The sequence below is a fragment of the Taudactylus pleione genome, unplaced genomic scaffold (genome assembly GCF_031769625.1).
Source record: "Taudactylus pleione unplaced genomic scaffold, aTauple2 ptg000454l, whole genome shotgun sequence".
In the NCBI taxonomy this organism is placed as follows: Eukaryota; Metazoa; Chordata; class Amphibia; order Anura; family Myobatrachidae; genus Taudactylus; species Taudactylus pleione.
In genome coordinates this window covers 10,778,210-10,801,437 of record NW_028284856.1, presented here as the reverse complement: position 1 = coordinate 10,801,437, position 23,228 = coordinate 10,778,210, and the positions used below count along the sequence as shown (strand labels likewise).

At 41.9% G+C, this 23,228-nt stretch overlaps 1 protein-coding gene across 3 annotated transcripts in view; it reads left to right on the top strand.

The window, feature by feature from the left end:
• The window catches only part of ELP1 (elongator acetyltransferase complex subunit 1), a 120,895-nt gene that overhangs the window by 14,732 nt on the left and 82,935 nt on the right, over window positions 1-23,228 (top strand). For all 3 annotated transcript variants that reach the window (XM_088448384.1, XM_088448383.1, XM_088448385.1), the window contains exons 5-11: window positions 1,466-1,546; window positions 1,687-1,772; window positions 5,447-5,546; window positions 12,250-12,340; window positions 15,770-15,893; window positions 17,395-17,485; window positions 21,960-22,190. In XM_088448384.1, coding sequence (XP_088304510.1) covers window positions 1,466-1,546; window positions 1,687-1,772; window positions 5,447-5,546; window positions 12,250-12,340; window positions 15,770-15,893; window positions 17,395-17,485; window positions 21,960-22,190 — 804 coding nt within the window. The remainder of the gene's footprint in view (window positions 1-1,465; window positions 1,547-1,686; window positions 1,773-5,446; window positions 5,547-12,249; window positions 12,341-15,769; window positions 15,894-17,394; window positions 17,486-21,959; window positions 22,191-23,228) is intronic.

Here is a 23,228-nt window from a genome sequence, read left to right as displayed (position 1 = left end):
TAATGTATAAGGAGCACTACTACTGCATGACATAATGTGTATAATGGGCACTACTGTCTGGCATCACCTGAATGGGCTCAGTGTGGCATAACCTGAATGGAGTCTGTGTGGGAGCAAATGAATGTGTTTTTTTTTTTTTACCTCTAGGGGGGCTTTTTTATGATTTTGCTATGTGACCCACAAAGTTCTAGTTACGCCCAGTGGCGTCATGAGGGGACTGCGGGCAGCACCTGGGTGTAACCCTCTGGGGGGGGCGGTGAAACCAAAATGCCGGATCCTCTGCAGTGACAGGAGCTGAGTGCTGCAGTGTGACATTCTCCTGCAGCACCCAGCTCTTGTCATATAAGTTGAGCCGACAGTGCAGACTACCCAGTCTCCAGGGGCAGCCCAGCATCTTCGATGATGCTGGGCTGCCCCTGGAGTGGTGTTATCGGCATCCCCTGTGGGGCCACACCCCTTTATTTAGGCTATGCTCCCTTTCCAACTGTGCGCAGGGGGTATCCAGAGTGCGCATCGGGTGTCACCAGATCCGTTGACGCCTCTGGTTATGCCCTTGTATGCAAACACAGTGGCTCTGGCTTTAATATGAATTTACATGAGTCATCAAGTTTGCTCAGATTGAGGTTAAAAGGATACTTTTGTAGCTTTCTGACAATTTCCACTGGAGCCTGCCCCGGAACCTGTGTAATTTAAGAGTGCCCCAATTTTTAGGGATTGTGTGACAGTGTTGTGGCCCTGACGAAGTTCAAACCTAGGCAAAGACCTAATCCTGGTCAGACTGCACCACCATGCAAAATTTGGTGGAGCTACGCCCAAAACTCTGGCCGTGCATAAAGGACAGACAGACGCGCTTTCTCGCTAATTATTAGGGATGTGCAGGCTCAGATAGGTTCGAATTTGCACGCCGAATTCGGATTTTTCCCTCCAAAAAATGGGACTCAGAGGCAAAACGTCATCTTGCATGGACAAACTTCATCATTCCTGGACTTTTGTCCAGGAATGATGATGTTTGTCCATGCAAGATGACGTTTTGCCTCTTTCTGAGTCCCGTTTTTTGGAGGGAGAAATCCGAACTCGGCGTGCAAATTCGAACCTATCCGAGCCTGCACATCCCTACTAATTATATAGATTTACTATGTAAATCTTTTGCTCTCTGTTTTTCCCTACATAGATTTTCCTGTTTAATTACCATATTTCTTGGTGACGGGAAGAAAACAGTTGTGGTCGTATTTAAAAAATAAAATAAAAAAGTAGTTTTGGGTAGAAGAGTGAGAAGAGCATAGGCCTCTGGAGGTCTAGAATATTGTCTCCTTTTATGAGATTAATACATGCTGGTGCTATTTTCTCTATTATGGCTAAATAAATGTGAATCCAGGGTTTGATGAAGCATTTTTTTTATCTCTTTTAAGTTTCGGATATAGTATTCAACACTATCATAACCTATAGCTTCTTTTTGTTTTTGTAGGTCAGCAGACCCTCATTTTGATGACAAAAGACTTTCAACCAGTTGCTGAAGTACCCATCCACCAGGATGACTTTGGGGAAGGTAAGTTGTTCTTAAGTTATGGTTTCTTTTGGATAAAAAATGTTTCTGTAGTCATTGTGATGACTATCCTCCAGCCTTTGAAAATTCCAAGTCATGAAAGCAGCTCATGAATCTTCCTTCTTTTTTATGAACTTCAATAGGAAAATTTATCACGGTTGGTTGGGGCAATAAAGAGACCCAGTTCCATGGATCTGAAGGAAAACAGGCAGCTCGACAGAAAGTAAAGGTAGCGTATCATCGCAACAATGAAAGCATATGAAAAGATTATAAACCTGCTTTGTTTTGTAATAAATGTAATTAAATGAAAATGTATCTAATAATGTAAAATGCTTCTGGCATATGTTAGGTAGGGGATGTCGGAGCTCGGGATCCCGACGCCGGCATCCCGACAGGGTTAGGATACCGACACTTGTCGGTCAGTATCCTAACCCTCCCCCTCTCCCTACCCTGATCCTGACCCCCTCCCTCCCCAATGCCTGAACCTAACCTCCCCCCTAGTGCCTAAACCTAACCTCCCCCTCCCCCTCCCCGCACCCTAAACCTAACCCTCTCCCCCCCCCTCCCTTAGATGCGAGCGGTTGGTATGCCGGCACTGGGAGTCTGATAAGTATCGGGATTCCAGGACCGGCATACCGATTGTTGGGATATTGACAGGATCCCTATCCGCAAAGGAAAGCTCTGAAAACTTTTATTTTTGGAATGAAAAAAATGTAAAAACACTCTTCCAAGTTTTTATTCTGTATATACAGTGCCTTGCAAAGGTATTCACATCCCTTTGTATTTTTCCTGTTTTGTTGCCTCACAACCTGGAATTAAAATGGATTATTTGAAGGTGTGCATCATTTCATTCACAGACCATGCCTACAACTGTGAAGTTGTTTTTTTTTTTTTTTTATTGTGAATCAAACAACATTTAGGACAACATAACAGAAAACTTCAGCGTGCATAACTATTCACCCCCCTAAAGTCAGTACTTTGTCGAGCCACCTTTTGCGGCAATTACAGCTGCAAGTCGCTTTGGATAAGTCTCTATGAGCTTGCCACATCTTGCCCCTGGGAAGTTTGCCCATCCTTAAGGCAAAACTGCTCCAGCTCCTTCATGTTGGATGGTTTCCGCTTGTGAACAGCAATCTTCAAGTCTGACCACAGATTCTCAATTGGATTGAGATCTGGGCTTTGACTAGGCCATTCCAACACATTTAAATGTTTCCCCTTAAACCACTCGAGTGTTGCTTTAGCAGTATGCTTCGGGTCATTGTCCTGCTGGAAGGTGAACCTCCGTCCCAGTCTCAAATCACAGGCAGACTGAAACAGGTTTTGCTCAAGAATATCCCTGTATATAGCACCATCCATGTTTCCCTCGACTCGAATCAGTTTCCCAGTCCCTGCGGCTGAATAACATCCCCACAACATGATGCTGCCACCACCATGTTTCACTGTGGGGATGGTGTTCTTGGGGTGATGGGATGTGTTGGGTTTGCGCCAGACATAGCATTTTCCTTGGTGGCCGAAAAGGTCAATTTTAGTCTCATCTGACCAGAGCACCTTCCTCCATACATTTGGGGAGTCGCCCACATGCCTTTTGGCAAACTCAAATAGTTTCTTCTTACTTTTATCACTAAGTAATGGCTTTTTTCTGATCACTCTTCCATAAACCCCAGCTCAATGGAGTGTTAGCTTATTGTGGTCACATGCACAGATACACCAGTCTCTGCTGTGGAACTCTGCAGCTCCTTCGGGCTACCTTTTGGTCTCTGTGCTGCCTCTCTGATTAATGCCCTTCTTGCCCGGTCTGTGAGTTTTGGTGGGCGGCCCTCTCTTGGCAGGTTTGTTGTGGTACCATGTTCTTTCCATTTAATGATGATGGATTTGATCGTGCTTCGGGGGATCATTAAAGATTTGGATGTTTTTTTTTATAACCCAACCCAAAATTGTACTTCTCAACAACTTTGTCCCTGACTTGTTTGGAGAGCTCCTTAGTCTTCATGGTGTGATGCCTCTTGCTTAGTGGTGTTGCAGCCTCTGGTGCCTTTCAGAAAAAGTGTGTTTATACTGACAGATCATGTGACACTTAGATTTCACACAGGTGGACTTCATTTCACTAATTATGTGACTACTGAAGGTAATTGGTTGCAGCAGAACTTTTGAGGGGCTTCATAGCAAAGGGGGTGATTACATATGTACATGCCAATTTTCAGAATTTTATTTATAAAGATTCTTTTTTATATATATTTTTCTCAGTTCAATTCACCAAATTAGACTATTTTGTGCAGATCATCACATAATATTCAGATAAAAAAAAAATTACAGGTTGTAATGTATCAAAAAAGGTAAAAAGCCAAGGGGGTGAATACTTTTGCAAGGCACTGTATCTGAAATGTATCCAGGTGTTGGATGATGTGCCCCAGAATAGAGATGTCACTGTAAATTCACCCCTACCAGAGTTTCATAATTATTGATTACAACATTAATATCTGACATTATGATAACTCTCATTGAGAGCTGATATTACTTTGCATATTCCCATTAATCATCGTAATTTAGTTACAGTATTGTATCCGATGTACTGTTATGTGTAATTCCTCTGCTATTTATTAATTCTTTTATCATGTGTTGCCACTTAGGTATATGATTTTTACTCCAATACTTTTGGAGCTAACCAAGGTGATATAGGTCAAAAGTGCCCCTATGGCATTCTTATCCCTTAGTTGCACTTGTGTTTTCTCCCCTCAAAAGTATATACTAAGTCTATTACTTACATCACATTCATCATTTCCATTTCCAAGCTAAAGTTTTCAACCAATTTAATCATAAGGTAAATGTTGGGTGTAGTTGTCACATGGACTCTGTCAGCTGCCCAGTAATTGACAAGTCTCCCTAATGTTGCATTACTTGTGTGCTTTTACTGGTGTTGAGTCATTAAAGGAGAGCGGACTAGAAGAGAGATTGTGGAGCATGGTAATGTGTATATTTCTCTGCTTTCATCTCTTTGTATATTATATTGTATTTGTGTTTTTTAACCACTTAACTGGCAATTCCCCCCCCCAAAGAAAAAAAAAAAAAAAACGCTTCGAAATTGTTGTTTTTTCTATGATGAATTGTGTCAAGAACATTTATGTAAAATTTATTCAACACAATTTTATTTAAGAAAAAAAAAATAAAGTATAATTTTTAGTATATATCGGTCATCGAATTATCGGAACTTCGCGACTTTCATTTTCCCATCGGCTGCTCCACCAAGTTGCCGCCATGTACACACTGGGGTGCTGAGGGTGGTGAATTTACATTTCCCTGGCAGCTGCTCCTCTCTGCAGCTGCCAGGTGGGGAGTCCTGCTATGTAGTGGGGGAGGGGGGGTCCTGCTGTGTAGTGGGGGGGTGTCCTGCTGTGCAGTGGGGGGGGGCTCTCACTGCTGCGTAGTGATCTGCGGCACGGCAGACACTGGGGCAGGGTGCAAGGATGCAGAGGGGCCGGGAGGTCCCTCTGCTATTGGCGGCTGCTGGAAGATTATCTTCTGACAGCTGCCCACTGAAAGTCGCATTGTTTGCGACCATATAAGTTAACGCACTGCCGATCACGCCAGGCGAGTGGTTAATCTCTCTTGCTTTTTGCATCTCTAATATCTTCATCTCTATGCTTGATTTGCTATATTTGCTTTCACTAGACAAAATGGGCCTAACATTCATGTGTTTCAGATTCAGGCCTGATGCATTTAAAGTTAGGGAAGCCTTATTGCTATTATGATTATTTCTAATCATTGCTCTGTTATTATGGAGTTTAGACTATAGCAAATATGAAAGATTGGAACTTTCACAATGTCATTTTTGTCATGTTAGATTCCTATCAAGAGTCATTTAACAGGTGGATTACATCAATAATAATAATCTATATATCCTACTAGACTGTTCAGCCGGCTTTGCCCTGGGATGACCGAAGACCTCGTGTTGCCTGGAGAGGGGATGGACAACTCTTTGCAGTGACTGCCATCTGTCCTGAAACAGGTAAAAATGTCTGTACCTGTAAAAAGTCCAAAATGTCAAATCATTTTGCTTAAGTTTAAACAATTTACCACTTCTAAATGTAATGTAACCAGGAGAGTGTAACTGCTTGTTACATAATGCATTTTGTAGCTAATCAAGCACAATAGGAGACATTCATAAACATTGTTCCACTAGTAACAATGTAGAAATGGTGGTGTAGCCCATACACCCTACCTAAATTCTGTTTGGTATTTTCCTAGTACAATTTATACAATTATAGCAAACGCAGTGAGTGGTTACCATGGGCAATGCTATCTTTTCTATACAGTTGCATTTGGAACAGTTTTTGTAAATGGGAAGAAAGGTGTAATTTAGCTGAGGAGTTTGACAAAACATCTGACGGTTATATTACAAAATTGCGTAGGGTTCTGGCTGTTCAGAAACAGGCTAAATGAATTTGTGATGCCCAGGGCCGGCGACACCATTAGGCAGCTGCCTAAGGGCGCTGGCCACTGGAGGGCTCCGCACCTAGCCGATAAAAGTGCTTTACTAAATAAATTACATTGTGTTATGACTATGCTAGTCTACTGGCAGCCGTGGTGCGGGTCTAGCCAGCCACAGCAACCACTACAGTGCACACTGGTCTCTCTCTCCGCAGTGTCTGCCCTGAGTTGTGCTTGTAAACAAGTGAAAACAAGCTGTACTTAATTACGAACTGCAATAATTTCTTAAAATAGACTCCATATTACTGTTCCACAATTTCCTTGTCATAGTGTGCAATCACACGTTTCTTATAACACTCTTTTTCCCTGAGAAGTTGAGAAGTAGGTATTGGTGGGGGGCAGTAGGCTAAAGTTTTGCCTAGGGTGCCGAAAAACCTTGCACCGGCCCTGGTGATGCCAAAAAGTACATTTCTATACATCCTATACAGGTGGCAGGAAGCATAGAGAGATGACCTTTAGATCATCCAACAGATAAAGATCCAGATGAGATCTTGTGTAGCTGTGACATCTTTTAATATAGAGGAAAACTAGCCATAGGTAATGCTGATGGGTACAATGCTGACGGGTGGAAGATCAGTCTCCTTTATAAGGATATGACAGTCCAAGAATAGTTATAATGCCAATAGGTTTCTGGACAAAGAAGTGAATGATGACCTCCATCAATGAGAGTGTCTATTTTTCATGTCAGTACCTACTGACAGCGAGACAAAGATAGGAAAACACCCAATACATTAATATTTCTGCTGTAGACCGATTGCCTTTGTTAAACTAGTACTTAGTTATTTGATGATAAAATATAGCACTTTCTTTAAATAGGAAATAGTTTTTGTTTTGGTGAATTAAGGTTGCTACCTTTTGAACAGTTAAAATCAAATAGAACAGCTTCAATAAGGGCCAGGGATAGTGCTAAATGCTATATGTCTGTTCTTCTGAGTGCTATACACTTGAATTACTTGGGATTTCCATTGTTCTTCTTTCTTGTATCTTCTGTTTGTTTACATTTGTAGGTATCTACTTTTTCTTATCGCCACAGGGGAAACAGGCTTTAGACAGTGGGTATAGGCCGGAGTAGGAGTCCGGGCACCAAACAGTTAACTTATTTCTCCCAACAGCCCAGGCTTCTTCTCCCCTATACCCCGCCCCAAGCAGGCTAGTTTTTAGTTTGGTGGGGCTCTTTTAAGCCACCTTATCTTTTATTTTATTTTAATGCTTTTATTTTTATTCTTTAAGAATTGGCAGCCGGGCACCTGCGCTGCTGCTCCACCAACCCCCTGCACCGGTGGCTGCAGTGCTGGTGAGTGGGTCAGCGTCTTCGGCCGGCCCTCGGCAGCCAAAATCTGCAGAGGTACAGGTAAGAGCGGCTCCCTGTTTGCAGGAAGCCGCATGGAAGCAACTTTCATCGCCAATATGGGAGACCACCGGTGGTGCTGACAGCGGGTGTCCAGACCACCTGGTACCTCTGCTAGACCACCAGGACACTGGGGCATTTCTAAGGAGACGCCAATTGCCTTGGAGGTCAATGTCAGAAGGGGGAGGTAGACTCCCCCTGTTAGTTCCTTCACTACCCCTTGGTGCGTCCTCTCAGTGTAGGGTTTTCCCTACTACTCTCTCTTCCTACACAGAGTTGCTGAGCGGACAATTTCCACAGTGCATGCTGCAGCCAGTCTCTGGAGAGTAGAGTGGGCTCCTGGGCACCCTGTATACCTCCTCTTCAGCGGGCAGGTTATACAGAAAGCTCCTTCATGCCAAGTGGGGTTTGGATTGTTGAACATTTACTGCTTACTTTTACTTGCATTGAATGTTTATGTGTGTTTATCAGGTCTCCTTGTCTCAGTAACTGTTCTGTCTGACTTTATTTTGTCCATATAACTTAAATTGCTCAATGTTGTGGGGTTCAGTTAATACTCCCTACTGAAGCCCCACTAATTGTGGTGAGGTCACATTCATTGCATTACCCCTTTATTGCACACTATAGTTTACTTCGCTTTGTGTGTGGAGACTGCCCTCAATTGCTATACCATGTATTCCAAGGACAAAGCATGCAGGGATGGGGGTGCACCTGTATTGTGTACCACTGTACTTTCTCCTCAGGCTCCGGACCATGATGGGCTTTTTTCAGAATGTTAGAAACCTGGACAAGGTTTTACCAAGGGTTCCCTCTATCCTGGTATAGATAAATAATTCAAATGTTATATATATTGTCCTGGCGCTAGTCAAAATAAATAATATTGCCTCTAAAGAGGTACCAACTCTGCGCAAATGTTTTAAAGAATCATTGCATATTAAATTAACCATTGCTTGATTGCATTGTTTTAATTGTGTATTGTTTTAGTTGTTTTGCGGTGCACAGAATTTGCTTGTCATTTCATAAATGTTTATGTGGTAAAATATCCCACAATAATATTATTTATTTTGACTAGCGCCTGGACAATATATATAACATGATGAGCTCGGTGTCCAGTGTTTCGCAGCAGAAGGGTCAGTTGCCCATGACTTCTAGCCAGGAACCGGTTTGGGTTATCTCCCTCACACAGATAATGTAGCAGTTGGTTATTAAACTTGCAACCCCCGAGCCTGCTCCCCTTGTTGGTTTCTTTACAGGGGCCCAGCTGCTCCCAATTGTACCATCTCGAGGTACTTTACAGCCGACTGCTGTAGTGCCACATGGATGCAGTCCTTCTCACAGTCAGTGCAGGTGTTAGCGCAGTTGTCAGAATTTTTCCAGCAGATGCTGAACAAGGACCGTACTTCCAAGAGAAGACCCTCCAGGAAAAATCGTTATACTCCCCTGTCAGGTTATGATTCGGAATCTGAAGTTTCCTCAGTCCACAAGGACATTATGTCCAATGCTTCAGATGCTGAGACCTCTTCTATCCCGGAGGATTCCCTACCTCAGGTAGATGTAGCAGCCCTGATTAAGGCAGTTAAAGTTGTCTTCAGCATCAAGGATGTTGAGCAGGCCCCTAAGGCTAGCACTCCGGTGTTCAAACATCAGAAGGTTTTGGCAGAATTCTTCTTCTGCACAGCTAGAGGACCTTCTAGTGGAAGCATGGGCTCAACCAAATTATCACTTACAGGTTTCTAAGCGCATTGCCTCCTTTTATCCACTTTCTGCTGCGAATCGGGCCAAATGGGAGTCTCCTCCTCTGGTGGATGCTCACATTGCCGCCTACTCAAGAACTCTACCCTTTCTATTCCTAATACGGCATCCCTTAAGAATCTGACAGATAGGAAGTTGGAGTCTTCCTTTAAGGGGATTTATTCTCATGTAGGTGCCATTGCGCATCCAGCCCTAGCATTCGCTTGGGTGGCTAATACTAACGCCCTTGAAGATGGCCTTAGCACTGGTACCCATAGGAACTAGTTTTGTCTTTAGTGGACCACATCAGAGAGGCGGCTTATTATCTCAGAGAGGCAGCAATAGACTGTGGCTTTGTTCCTGGCGCGCTGACTCAGACTCTGTAAGACCCTGGAGATTCTTCCATATTCAGGGGACATTCTCTTCGCTCTGGATTTAGAGACGATTGTGGCCATTATTGGTGGCATCTTAAACAGCCTTCCTCTCTTCTGCAGCGGCCCCTAAGTCGCGAACATCTAATTTGCACTCCTTTCTTCCGCAGGGAAATAGCAAAAGTTCCAGGGTTACTCATCCAAGTGTTCAAAGCAATGAGCTAAGCAGCTCAGGTTTTAACCCCAGCTCATTTCGACTTTCACAAGTCCCTTCCTTTCTGCGGGCAGGTCTGGATTTGGAGCTCCGTCTCTTTTCTTTGAAGGTGCAGGTTTCTGACCTTTCTATCCTCTTCCAGAGACAGATTTCTCTGATGCCTGATGTACGTCTTCCCTACAGAGTGTCCTCCACGTATAGCCCGTTTGTTTTTCTGGTGGCTCTGTGGAACTTGTCTTTGGTGCTTCGGGCTCTTCAATCGTCCCCCTTTGAGCCCTTGGACTCTGTGGATATTCATTGGCTTATATGGAAGACTGTCTTACTTGCCATAGCATTGGCCTGGAGGGTTTGAGCACGTTGTCTTGTCGCTGTCTTGTCGCTCTCTATTTTTGGTCTTTCTCTTGGCCTGGGCCGTTTTTCGGACACGATTGGGCTACCTTCCTATGGTAGTTTCTCAGTTTCCTATCAACCAGGAAATCGAGGTCCCTGCCTTTTTCAAGCACCTGATTCTTCACCAGAAGAGGCCACTTTGGATGTCGTGAGGGCCCTCCGTATATTCATTGACAGGACCAGAGATCTCCGTAAGACGGAGTCCCTTTTTGTTCTTGACTTTCACAAACCGGGCTGGCCAGCTATGAAGCAGACTTTAGCCAGATGGATCTATTTGACCATCCGCCACGTCTGTGCTGCGGACCTTCCTGCCCCATCTGTGGTGAACGCTCATTCCACCAGTTTGGGCAGCTTGACATAGCTCCTCTGTGGAGCAGCTTTGTAAAGCGGCCACGTGGTCCTCTGCCCATACTTTCTCTAAAATTTTATTGATTTGACACCTTTGCTTACGCAGACGCGGCTTTTGGGCAAAGGGATTTCAGCTCAGCTCAGGAGCTTGTCTCCATACGGGACACCGGCTTTAAGACAGTTGAACGTCTCAAAGCTATCCCTCTAAGGGAGGGCTCCTCCCTTAGAGGGATAGCTTTGGGACGTTCTACTGTCTTAAAGCCTGTGTTCCCTATGGAGAGAAGAAGAAAGAAAAGGAGATTTATGTTCTTACCTGGTTAAATCCTTTTCTTCAAAATCCATAGGGGACATGGCGCCCACTCTGACGCAGCGCTAAAACATCCTGTATGGCTGCAATAAGCGGTGATGCAGGATGTCTCTAAGTGCTGAGAAAAGGGACATCTTAATACATCCCTCCTTATATTACTAGGTTATCCCTTTGGGTAAATGGTTTATTATTCATATCCATTGGCTTCTCATAGTCCCAAATGTTTGATTCATACACCTAGTTTACTTCATATAACCAGGGATTGTTCACTTCCTATATAATTGTCTAGTTTGGATATAGATCTATTTAGACTTGTTATTCCCAAAGCAGGGGATTGAAAAAGGCATTGGAAGGTTTATAGGAGTCTAATTTACCAAATGCCTAAATATATTTCCATTTGGTATAGGTAAACTTTACTTTCTGACTAAGAAGTTACATTAATATTCTCTCACCTAGGGGGATATGTATCAAATCTTGGAGAGAGATAAATTACCACCCAATCACTGTAGTTTTTCAAGCACAGCCTGTAAAATGGCAGTGAAGGCACACATCCACTAGACGATAGGCAAGTGACTGCATGATTACGACATTGTAATCGTGCAGTCGTTTGTCTGTCTGTGATGTGCCTACACTGAACGAGCAGTCGCAGATCAGTGCACATCAATCATCTGCAAACATGTTGAACCTGACGATATCGTCAGGTTGTACAACATAATTGTTCGATGATAGATGTCGAAACGACAAACGATTTTCAAACGATTATTGAACAATCGAACGATATCGTTATCGTTCAAATTGATCGTCTAGTTGATGTGTGCCTTTAGAAGCTTATTGGTTGGTACTTTATCTGCCTCCACTTCATCTCTCTCCAAGGTTTAAAAGCTGTCTCCCCTACACTGTATATGCCACAACTGTCAGGACTCTTAACCCTTATGTGTCTCACCCTACACTGTCATGGTCTCCAGTGCGCCACAATCCCCTCTGTCTGCTCTCCAGGGCACTGCATCACTGACTGCTAATGTATATTATCAGTCATATTTCTCCGTTCCCCCCCCGTGCACTGTCTGCTTCATTTATATTATTTTGTGTGTTTTAGTGTAATTTCTCTGTACGGCGCTAAGGACACTTTGTGAAGCCATATAAATAAATTCTAATCATATAGTTAAAAAAACACACATTATACTTAGCAGTTCACTTTCAGGTGCATAATACCCATACTGAAAGATTGCCTCTTGCTTACATACATTAGAATTAGCAAATATTCACAGTTAACATAGTGTATGCCAAGGTCATATTAAGGATTATTTACTGCAATTGGTGTAACAGAATGGACTCTATTATTTTTTGAAGATCAGTTTGGGGTTTATGTTTTTTCTTTTCATTACCTTGTATCCCATAATTTTGTCTGTCATGAAACTGGCTATATTGGTCTCTAGTTATTTAGTGCAGCTGCTGATTACAGTCTGATAGGACAATAAGACAGCTCTGTCTTCTCTCTTGATCACTGCACAGGCTCCCGCAAGGTCAGAGTGTGGAACAGAGAGCTCTCCCTCCAGTCTACCAGTGAACCTGTGGAAGGCTTGGAACAGGCTCTGTCCTGGAAGTGAGTTTATTCATCTTAATATGAAAATATGCCTCTTTGGATTATGTGCAATTGAATGCTCAGCCTCAGATTGACTTTTTCTGCAGTGCAGAAAGCTCACGTGGATGAAGCTCACTTGACAATGACTGGTCAGGTCAACCTGGCTAATATAATTCTCCATCCCAAATTTTTGCTGGTGTTCCATCAGGCCCCGATATTCACTCCTGCTTACATGTTTTGGAAAATTAACCAATTACTGTCATTTCTTATCTGGGGGAGAGTGTGCTAAATGTAAGTTTTCTGCACTGTGCAGGCCCAAGGGTATGGGCAGTTTTGCCTTTCCCAATCTTAGCACCTTCAGCCCAATTTGTTTACACGTGGAGGCATTAGCACTGTAAGGGCCATATCCAATTAGACGCGAAAAGTCACAATTGCACGTTAAGTTTTCACATGTGCGTTCTTTTCGCGCGAAATGCGTATCGCGCTATCGATTGCCATACTTTTCGTACTTGCGAAATCTCCATAGACAAAAACTGGCAAACTATTTCCACCATCTCGGTGCAGGTGAAAAAGTTTGCAAAATCCCTATTTTTGGCTAAAAATGTGGGGACTTGGTGCAGAGCCCTTTAGACATCCCCCCAATGACAAATTAGCCAAAAAAATGTAAATTAGCTTAATTTGGCCAATAATGACTTGTGAATTTTTGGGTGAAAAAAATAAGTGATGGAAAATGGGATTAAAGTAGTGGGTCAGGTATTTTGGGGGGCTGTATGGATGGGACAGGTGTTTTAAACATTGCAGGTGGCTGCAGCAGATGCACTTTTATGACACAAAAATATACTTGCACCCATTTTAATGTACCCTCAATTTAACTACCTCATTTATTTTTCCACTGCATATAACAGCCATTTGATGCAATTTAAGATCCCAAATTCCTTTGATTATGGTCACTAATACACTTCTACACTATTACCCTAAGGCTCTTGAGCGACGTTAATGACCAGCAGTAGCACACATCGCTGGTTGTTGATGCATATCCACTGGACGATGTAATGAACGATAAAGATATCGTTATCATTCATTATATCGTCTAGTGGATACGCGGCATTCGTTTGACTTATTTGGGGTTACAGGCAGATTTCCCCAATTTCACCTGCACTTTTCGCATATAACACATTGAGAATTTTTCGGCCGAATGCAGCTTTGCGCCTTTTGCAGTAGAATTGTGCGAAAACCAGCACATGTGATAGCGGCGAACAGTGGCACATTTGGGCGAAGGGTGCAAAAAGATCGCACAAGCAAAAACGTATCGTTTTCGCGTCTAATTGGAAATGTCCCTAAATATGAAGGAATGGCGCAGTCTACTGTCTACTCCCTACATAGAACTTGCAGCATGGACACCAGTTGACTGACTTTTCTTATATACTGATTTCACTGTTCTCCCCTTTTATATGCATTCCCATATAAATCTGTTATTACACCATTGAGGAGATGTATGAAGGGGGCAGCTTACGGTATTTAAAAGTATGGTCCTGCATTGCCGATTATCGAGGTGAAGCAGGACCACTTACAGATGTGTCCTCATACATCTAGCTTTAATACACCACGCAGCGCGACTTGCTTGGCGTGAGTGAGCCGCCAGGTCCCATGCTACTCTGCTAGTGTTGGGTGTTCTATTTTATTGCTGAAAATTCATCTAAGTCTCATTGTAAAACGATTGACACACCAGCAGCCTGTGCTGATTAATTTTATATGCAACACTTGTATATCTGTGTGCCCCTGAGTCTCTGTATATGAACGCAATGCAACTTGGAATGAAAAAAAGCTGCGGCCACAACATTGTGGCACTTCGTATACAGATTCAGGGGCTCTGTCGCACACAGATATACAAGTGTCGTATATCAAATTAATCTGCACAGTCTGCTCTTGCGTCGTAGTGACATTACATTGCAACTTAGACACATTTTTGGCAAAAAACCTGACGTGCCAAATGGTGCTTTTTAGCAGTACTACAGCAAAGATGTATAAGGAGACATCTGTACCGATGGTATGCATTATAAAAGCAGTTGCAGAAGAGGGAGAGTGTTAACTCACCTGGCTGGCGAAGTCCACTCTCCCTCTTGCGGCTGCTTTAACTGGCGCTTGCAGAAACCCCCAGCGGGACTAACGGCTAATTTATATATATATATTAGGGATGTGCAGGCTCGGATTTACTCGGTTCTTATCGCCACTTTACCGCAAGTTCGGATTTATTATATTGGCTATCCAAAACACATGATAGACGATAGCCAATAAAATGCCGTTTTGAGATCCGAGTAAATCCGAGCCTGCACATCCCTAATATATATATATATATATATATATAACACACTGGTCCGGCACTCATGTACAGAAATAACTGCGCCCGGTGCCCTCACAGCCAGAGGTAATGACAATAAACATAGGTGCGGCACTCAGCTATAGAAACCACAGAAACTACAACACAGCGGATTGCATACAACCCGCTGTGTTGTAGTTTCTGTGGTTTCTATAGCTCTGAGTGCCGCACACATATATATATATATATATATATACATATATATATATATATATATATATATATATATATATATATATACAGTTCAAGAGGTCCAGCACTCCAAAAACCGATACATATCCTGCAGGGGTGCCCGCACAAAAAGGATTGAATATGCAGCTAAGGTGCAGCCATATGGCTGAAGATAGTACTTAAAGTACTGAAACGTTCCTTTATTTCCCTGGTGGTCTGTGTGGTTTTTTATAAGGGAGTGCTGCACCTTAGCTGCATATATATATATATATATATTATATATATATATATATATATATTAAACATAAGTATTGTTTTTTGTAAGCACCAGTCCCTGACTGCATATTCCGACGTGTGGTGTGGCAATGATAGCTGGAGCTGTCGAAATCGATAGCTGCAGTTGTCAGAACATTGTATATATGTATGGAGGCACCGATAATGAGGGGCGCATAGCGCCTCTGTCATTCTGGTCACTTTCCTGCATTACTACTTGCAGAGAAGTGGTAACTGCAGCACATAACTTATGCAGTTACCAATTTTACACATATCTCCCTTTCATACATCTCCCCCCATGTACGGTATATTATTGGACAGAAGGTGCACGTTTCTATAAGAGATTTGTTTCCTTTACCATAAGAAGGTTTCCTTGACACCTTCAGTTTCTTTTGTTAAACCAAAAATCTAAACAAAAATTACCAACTTTAAAATAAATAACAGCATGGATGGACTCCAATGGAACACAATGCCGAATTGCCTTGGTTGTCAATATTGGATCAAAGCAAGTCTGAAACATGGTGGTTCTGTGTATTGTTTTCAAATAATCGTTTTGCTTAATTAGCCTATTGAATTATAATAAATGCAGATGCTGTATTTACTCTTGCTTTTATTTTATAACCCATAAGGCCTTCTGGCAGCCTGATCACTACTACTCAGAACAAGCCTAACAAGCATGATGTTATTTTCTTTGAAAAGAATGGGCTTGTACATGGAGAGTTTACATTACCTTTTGCAAAAGGTGAAGTTCAGGCAAGTCACAACCAGTCTGGTAATACAAGTACAATGAAAGTGGTTAGCAGACTTTTTTTTCTTAACATTCTTTATCAGTTTCATCGTAATGGCTTTAAAGATAGTTATTTTTAATGTACATAATACTTACCGAATTTCAAATGTTCCTCTCCATGCGAGATGGAGGCCATCAATGTGGGAGCAGGGCCTGGCGCCTCTTGTGATTAGAATTATGAGAATCACGTAATTTAGCCCCCTGTCCCACTTATTTCAAAATGGGAGTAGGTGGCATGCGGGTGATTTGTCTACTCCCCGAAATTCCAGAGTCTCCCTGATATGCCAGGAGAGTAGGCACATCTGATATAAATATATTAGTTGTATTTAAGCCATTTCCGTGTTGATTTTCTTAAATATTTCACAGAATATAGAAAAAGGGTGGGTGCAGTAGGGATAAATCAGGGGACATCTCTACAATTGTAGAACTGTTACAAAGTATTTCCATTTTAATCCAAATCTATTGTTGTTTAATTTATTTTTATATAATATATTTCTATATAATAAGATATTTGATGTCTTTAATCTGTATGATAAAACCGGGATGTAGTTGGTAAACCTACAGCCGGGATCCCGAACCGCGGCCAGAAGACCGGCACGGGAATCCCGACAGCCGGCATCCTGATCTTAAGTTTAGTGGGGCGGGTTAACTGCGATGGGGGGAGGGTTAGGTTTAGGCAACACAGGGGAAGTTGGGGTTAGGCTGCGGGGGGTGAAGGTTAGGGTTAGGCAGCGGACAGGGAGGGGTTATTGTTAGGCACCACCTGGGAGAGGTTAGGGTTAGGCACTAAGGGGTTAGGGTTAGCCACCAAAAGGGGAGGGTTTGGATACAGCGGGGTAGGGAGGTTAATGTTAGGATCCAAGAAAAGAGGGTTAGGGGGTGAACAGGGCAGGGATACAGTACTTACTGTTCCCCTGTCGGGATTGTCACCATTGCGATGCCGCTGTCAGTATATTGACAGGTGGCATCCCAAGTGCCGGTATATTATACCCAACCGGAAAAAATCAAGTACTAATAAAAATCATGCCAACGGACTGCTGCTGCTATTAGTGTTTATTTGAAACAGACAAACAAACAAACACAGAAGATGTAGAAGGAGGGAGCATGACCTGACCTCACCAGTGTCTGTGATTGCTGACAATGGCCAGGGGTCAGGTGGGGGTGAGTGATAACAGAAAACCCCAAATGCAGTGGCGTGCGAGTTAGCGGGACATCGATTGCTACAGAGATGGTCGTGGAGGAGAGGGCGAGCAATGAGAGATGTGGGGGTACAGACAGACTGGGTAGGCAAAAAGAAATGCTTAATTTTAAACTACACTGGCTTAGCAATTGAATAGTGAAATGTTTAAGGTACCAAATTTGTATGTTTGCCTATTCTATCTACAGTGGTACATCTATCATTTGTAACTTACTTTATGTAAAATAGTGATATGCACCAATATTTTATGCTACACTACTTTTGAACAGGTAAAAGAACTTCTGTGGAACTCAGATTCAACAGTTTTAGCTATCTGGCTTCAAGATATTGAAAAGGAGGACTCAGAATCAAATACGTATGGTAAATACCTTTTTTTTTTTTTGTTTTTGTTTTCAATGACCTTCCATAATTACATAATAGTTTTTTTATAGACTAATATCTATTTAATGTAGACTAATATACCTTTAAGAGAGTAGCTGATCCCCTCAGCATCCCTGGTCGTCTGTGTGTTTTTAAGTACCCTTGGAAGCTGGGCTATTTACTAATAACTGCGTTGCAGCCCTATATCTTTACAGTTTGTTCTAGTTTTATTGTAAACTTTTTATTTTCTAGTTAGGCTGCGATGTGTTCTACACCCACAGAAAACTCACTCCCCGGTTTTGTCCTGATCTGGTCTCCGTTACGGCGCCTGTCTGGACTCATGTTGACTTTTCTTACTCTTTTAGAAGGTAGCAGTTGTCTTAGTATGTCAACTTTCCCCCGGTTTCTCTGATGTATTCTATGCAGAGTGTCCGGTAGTAACAGGCACCTGGGTTTAAATAACCTGAAGTTTGGCCCGTTTTTCTTGTGATAAGTCAGTGATATTCCTACATCAGCATTCATTTTAACGGTTCTACCATTGTTGCTGTTGCTGTTTTGCGGCAGGAGAGGTAACCTTGCCCAGGGTTGGACTTTGAATTGCAAGGGTGTTTCTGCCTTTGACCTTTCACAGTGACTCCGAGACTGTCTCTCAAGGCTTATAGCATCTACCTAGGTTCTGGAGCTGGAGCAAACACTGGAGTTAGGGGTGCCCTGACACGCATAGCTTGCTCTTAGCAGTGGTCTACTTGAAGCCCATTTCCTTTTTGGCTTTTCATCTTTTGAAGCGGTAGTTCATACTTGTTCAAGCTGTTCGGTGCCTTGTGCCCTCCCACATCCCTCACCCCGGTCACCCACAAGATCTGTGACCGGGGATAATTCGCAGAGAGCCCAGGATATCATCGAGGGAAGGTGTGGCGTATGGAGCGTTCCTAATCTGGCCCCCACATCGGAGTTCAGTAGGAGAACTCCGCATAAGTAATGCAGAAGCATTGTTCATATTTTAAAACTAGAAAACAAAATGCTCACAGTCCTTAGGTAAAATGATGCTGACTCCTTGGGCACAAAAAATTAAACTAATGCGCTATGGGATGTAGAGGGAGAAGGAGGCAGCCTGCAAACAAGTTTAGTTTGCACTTGTGTATTCTACCTGAACAGCGCACTCTACACCTGATGCAGTGTTCCCAGATAGGATGGCAGAGAAATAACATTTTCCACACATGGAAAAGTTTGGCTCTCCCCTATATTGTGTCCGAAAAAAAGTGGCCCCCTCATTTAATGCGGTATCTTTTCTAGTAAAAAATGCTAGGCCTTGTTGCTCTGCGATATTCTGCCTACACATACAGGGGTATTCAATATGGGAGCGAAAACTCAGTTTTTGCGTTAATATCGCACCTATGACGTCATTATCGCAGGTTTTAGTTTTACACCGTATTCAATTTCAAAGACTTTTCGCAGGTTCGAAAAGTCTTTGATAAAAAACGGGGATAACTTTTCACCATTGAATAGGTGTCGAAAAAAAGTGCAGAATTGGGCTTTAGGGGGGCAGACTTAAAAAAAAATAGCCTGCACCCCTGGGAATGACATTTTAAAAAAGAACTGTGTCAAAAAAAGTTTAAAAAAAAAATAGGGACACCCCAAAAAATTCATTTAAAAATTGGGGTGAAAAAAAAAATGGGAAAAAATTGTTTAACAATAGGGAAATAGGTTCAGGGCTATTCTGCAAGTATGCGGCAGGTGTATTCTAGAATAGATTTATAGCGGCAGGTGCACAAATGCAGAATTTTTTAAAACTTACTTTAGGGACATCAAAATATGCTAGTACCCATTTTCATGTACCCCAAATTTGATGGGACCACTTAAAAAAACTAAAAAAATAACCTAAGTGCTCTTCTGCAACACTTCTTCAATGTCGGGAAAAAACACCTGCTGCGGCTATTTAAATCCCCGACTTTCAATTACAGGCTAAAACGGGGGTACCCATAGTGATCCCCCATGTTTTTACAACTTTAGGGGGGTCCTACAATTTTTTTAAGGAAAATTTCGTAACTTTACGCAAATCCCACTTCGCAGGCTCCCGTTTTCGTTAGTTTCATATTGAATTCGGGGATAAGCGGGCGCGCGCCCGATACTTTATCCCAGGTAAAAGCTCCGATATGAAACGTAACTTCGACAGCGAAGTTTACGTTTCATATTGAATTCCCCTCTTAGTGAGCGTTTTAAATAGTGATGTTAAACATTTGCAACAAAAAAAACTACATTGAAAATCCTCATGATGCAATTTTAGAACCACAAATGAATGTCGAACAAAGAACCGCAAAGTATTTATTTGTGTTTAAAATAAAAATAGAATCACCTTTGCTTTTGTTTCCCTTTCTTGAAATTTTAAGAAGAAAAAATAAAAAAAACCTTTTTGTGCCATTTTTCCTTGACGTGTTGCAATAAGTGAAAAAGCTAATGGTATTTTCGTCAAATACAAAGTCTTCTGAAAAAGACAAGTTTGAATTTGCATGGATACTGCATAAAAAACAACCAGTGATATTGATATTCGATTGTAATGAGTGCAAATGTCGGAAAATGGACTCAACAGCAAACTGTCGGCAATCTCCGAATCCTTGATGTCTTGGATATTTATGGGTAAATTTACTAAAATTTGAGTCTGGTCGAGATGACAATGTCGGGTGAGTTTAGGCATGTTTTTCATCTCTGAAATCTACTAAAGACAAACTCGTGCGAGTTTTTGAGAGAGTTATCATTTGTGAGATTCGAATCAACTCCCCATCGACCAAACTCTGAAGTACTTTTCATGAAAAAGATGCAACTCGGGTATTTACCAAAAATAGAGATTTCAATGTCGGGTGAGAATGCAGAGAAATCGAAGTTTCAAATAGACCACCTCCTGAGCTGCGAGTTTTGCAGAAACATACACAGATCAGTGTGATTTGTGTATGTTTCTGCATGTGTAGTTAATGTATATTGATTTTATTTTAAAAAAAATAAATTATGTCGGATCCCCCCCAAAAGCATAACCAGCCCCGCACTGGTCAGCCAATCCTGGTTCCAAAAATGACGGGAACAAAACGAGTAGGGTTCCCCCGTAATTTAGGAACCAGCACCTGGCTGCAGGGCCAGTGCTAGTTTTATATATAAGGGGAAAAAATTGCGTAGGGGTCCCCATACCGTATATTTAAAATCAGCACCGGACCCAAACCGACCGGGGTGTAACGCCACAGCCAGGAGACCCTTTTACCGGGTCTCCATGGCCAAAGCATTCTCACTCCAAGCCTGTCGGGCCAAGCCGGAGATCTCGGGAGGTGGGGACCCCCACAAAAAAGGGGTCCCCCCTCTCCCTAAACCCTAGGCTTGGACTGAAGCCCGGGGCTCTTCCCCGCACCCCTGGGCTGTGGGTATGGGGGTAATAAAGTGTTAAATAGTAGTAAACTATTGTATTTTACAGTGGAACTACAGGTGCCAGCATGCCTGCACTTTGGCACTTGTGGAACTACAAGTGCCAGCAGGCGCCGACACCCCTACCCCCACTGTAAAATAAATCGTTTAAAAAAGACAGAACATACACACCGTATATAGTAGAGCTTTATTACATACCTACCTCACTCACACATACCTACTGCCAGATGTTCACGTCCACTTGTCCCTGTAGATCCTGTTTGGATGTACCTGATAAAAAGATCTTATACTCTCCTCCATCCTCAAGCTGGTCTCCGTAGCATCCAGGGGTCTTGGCAAAAAAACAAACCGACACCCGAACCATATACTTACTTTAGCGGTGTATGTGGGAGTTTTAAGAAACTGAGATGTTGCCCATAGCAACCAATCAGATTCTAACTATTATTAACTAGAATGAGCTAGTTAAATGTTAAGTAGAATCTGATTGGTTGCTATGGGCAACATCTCCATTTCTAAAAACTCTCACTTTAGTAAATATAACCCTAAGAACCTCTTAAAAGTAGAAGACAACTGAATAGGAACTTGTAAGCGACTGTGATGGAGTAGAGGTGGAGCTACTACTGCATACTGTGTCAGTTCTCGTGGGCTTGCCTCACTGGGAAGTAGGAAAGAAAATCTAACGTAACTTTAAAATAAAATTGCTGTTTTTTTTTTTATGTTGTTGTTGTTAAATAACTGGCATTTTAATGGGGGAATAGAGGATAAATAAGCTTCTATATGTCATTTTGAAAGTCTCCAAGCTTCTATCACTCTATTTTAGATCCCAGTATATTCCAGTGTCCCCTGTGGATGAAATGTTATTCACAAATATTAACCAATTCATTTATATTCACAAAATCTTGAAGTGAAATATTTACAAACTTTGTGTTAACAAAATGCTTTTATTTCTATTTTTTATTTCCATATAATTTTCTGTGCTATATTTTTATGTAGACAACATTTCTATTTGACAAGACATTAGCATGTAAGCAACCAGCCAATTTTCTTTGGTTTTATTGTTCATTTCTAGTTCAACTTTGGGTGGTTGGAAATTATCACTGGTACCTCAAACAAAGCTTACATTTTGGGGCCGAGGAAAACAAGAAAATTGTATCTATTGCATGGGACCCTGAGAACTCATACAGACTGTACGTTGTGTGTGCTGGATGGCAGTACCTCTGCTATGAATGGTTCTGGAGCACAGACCGCAGCATTGGGCAAGACCCAGGATGGCAGGCTAATGTGGCAGTTATTGATGGCGGTAAGTATCCTTGATAGAATTTTTATAAACCAGTCTTTAAGCATGTCCTGTTTTTCACCTGTTTAGTCTAAATACCAGTTTAATTTTAAGTTTACCGTAATAGCTTTTGCTCAGCTAGATAGTAATGATATCTTTATCTGTCTCAGTTCTGTCAGTGTAAAGAGACTTTTACACGCATGTATGAAATTGTATATATATTGTTCACTATGACTTCTATATTTTGTCTGCTATAGTTTTAGTTATAGCGACGTTAGAGATTATAGGCATGTTAGGGCATTGTATAGAGGAAAATATTTTGCAGTGATAATAATTCAGCTATCCAATTGATCACTGTGTATGTGTGTTTTTATTTAGATATATATATATATATATGTATAAATATATATGTGTGTGTGTGTATGATGCAGTGTATAGACGGCACTCATAGAATCCTTGATAAGAGATTAAATCTCTGAAAAGTTGGCAGTGACAGAGTGATAGTCTCCATTTATTTATGAGGATTCTATAACGAGTGCCGCCTATATATTGCATCTTTCATCAATACCACAGGAAGGGCACCGTCTAAAGTTGTTTTTTCCTTTTGGGAGTGCCGAGCACTTGGAATATATATATATATATATATATATATATATATATATATATACTGAGCAGTCCCGAAACATTTATGCATTCGAACTGTTTCAAGAGTGGCGTTATCTTTCTGCACAGATATATGTGTAGACCCCTCTCTTCACAGTGGCTGCTCATTTTATGCCCCATGGTCCCTAGTTAATTTTTTGCTCCACAGTAGTGCCCTAGTTCATTTTTTAGTACCCTGGTTCAGTTATGACTCATAGTAGTGCCCCCAGTTCACTTTGACTAACAGTGTCCTCTGTTCACATTATGTGACATTGTAGTGCCCACTGTACATATTATGTTACATTGCAGTGCCCCCAGTTCATGTGTCTCACTATAGTGCATCCAGTTCATATACTGCCACATTACATGCCCCAGAACATATTATGCAACATTAAAATGCTCTCCTGTTCACATTATTCC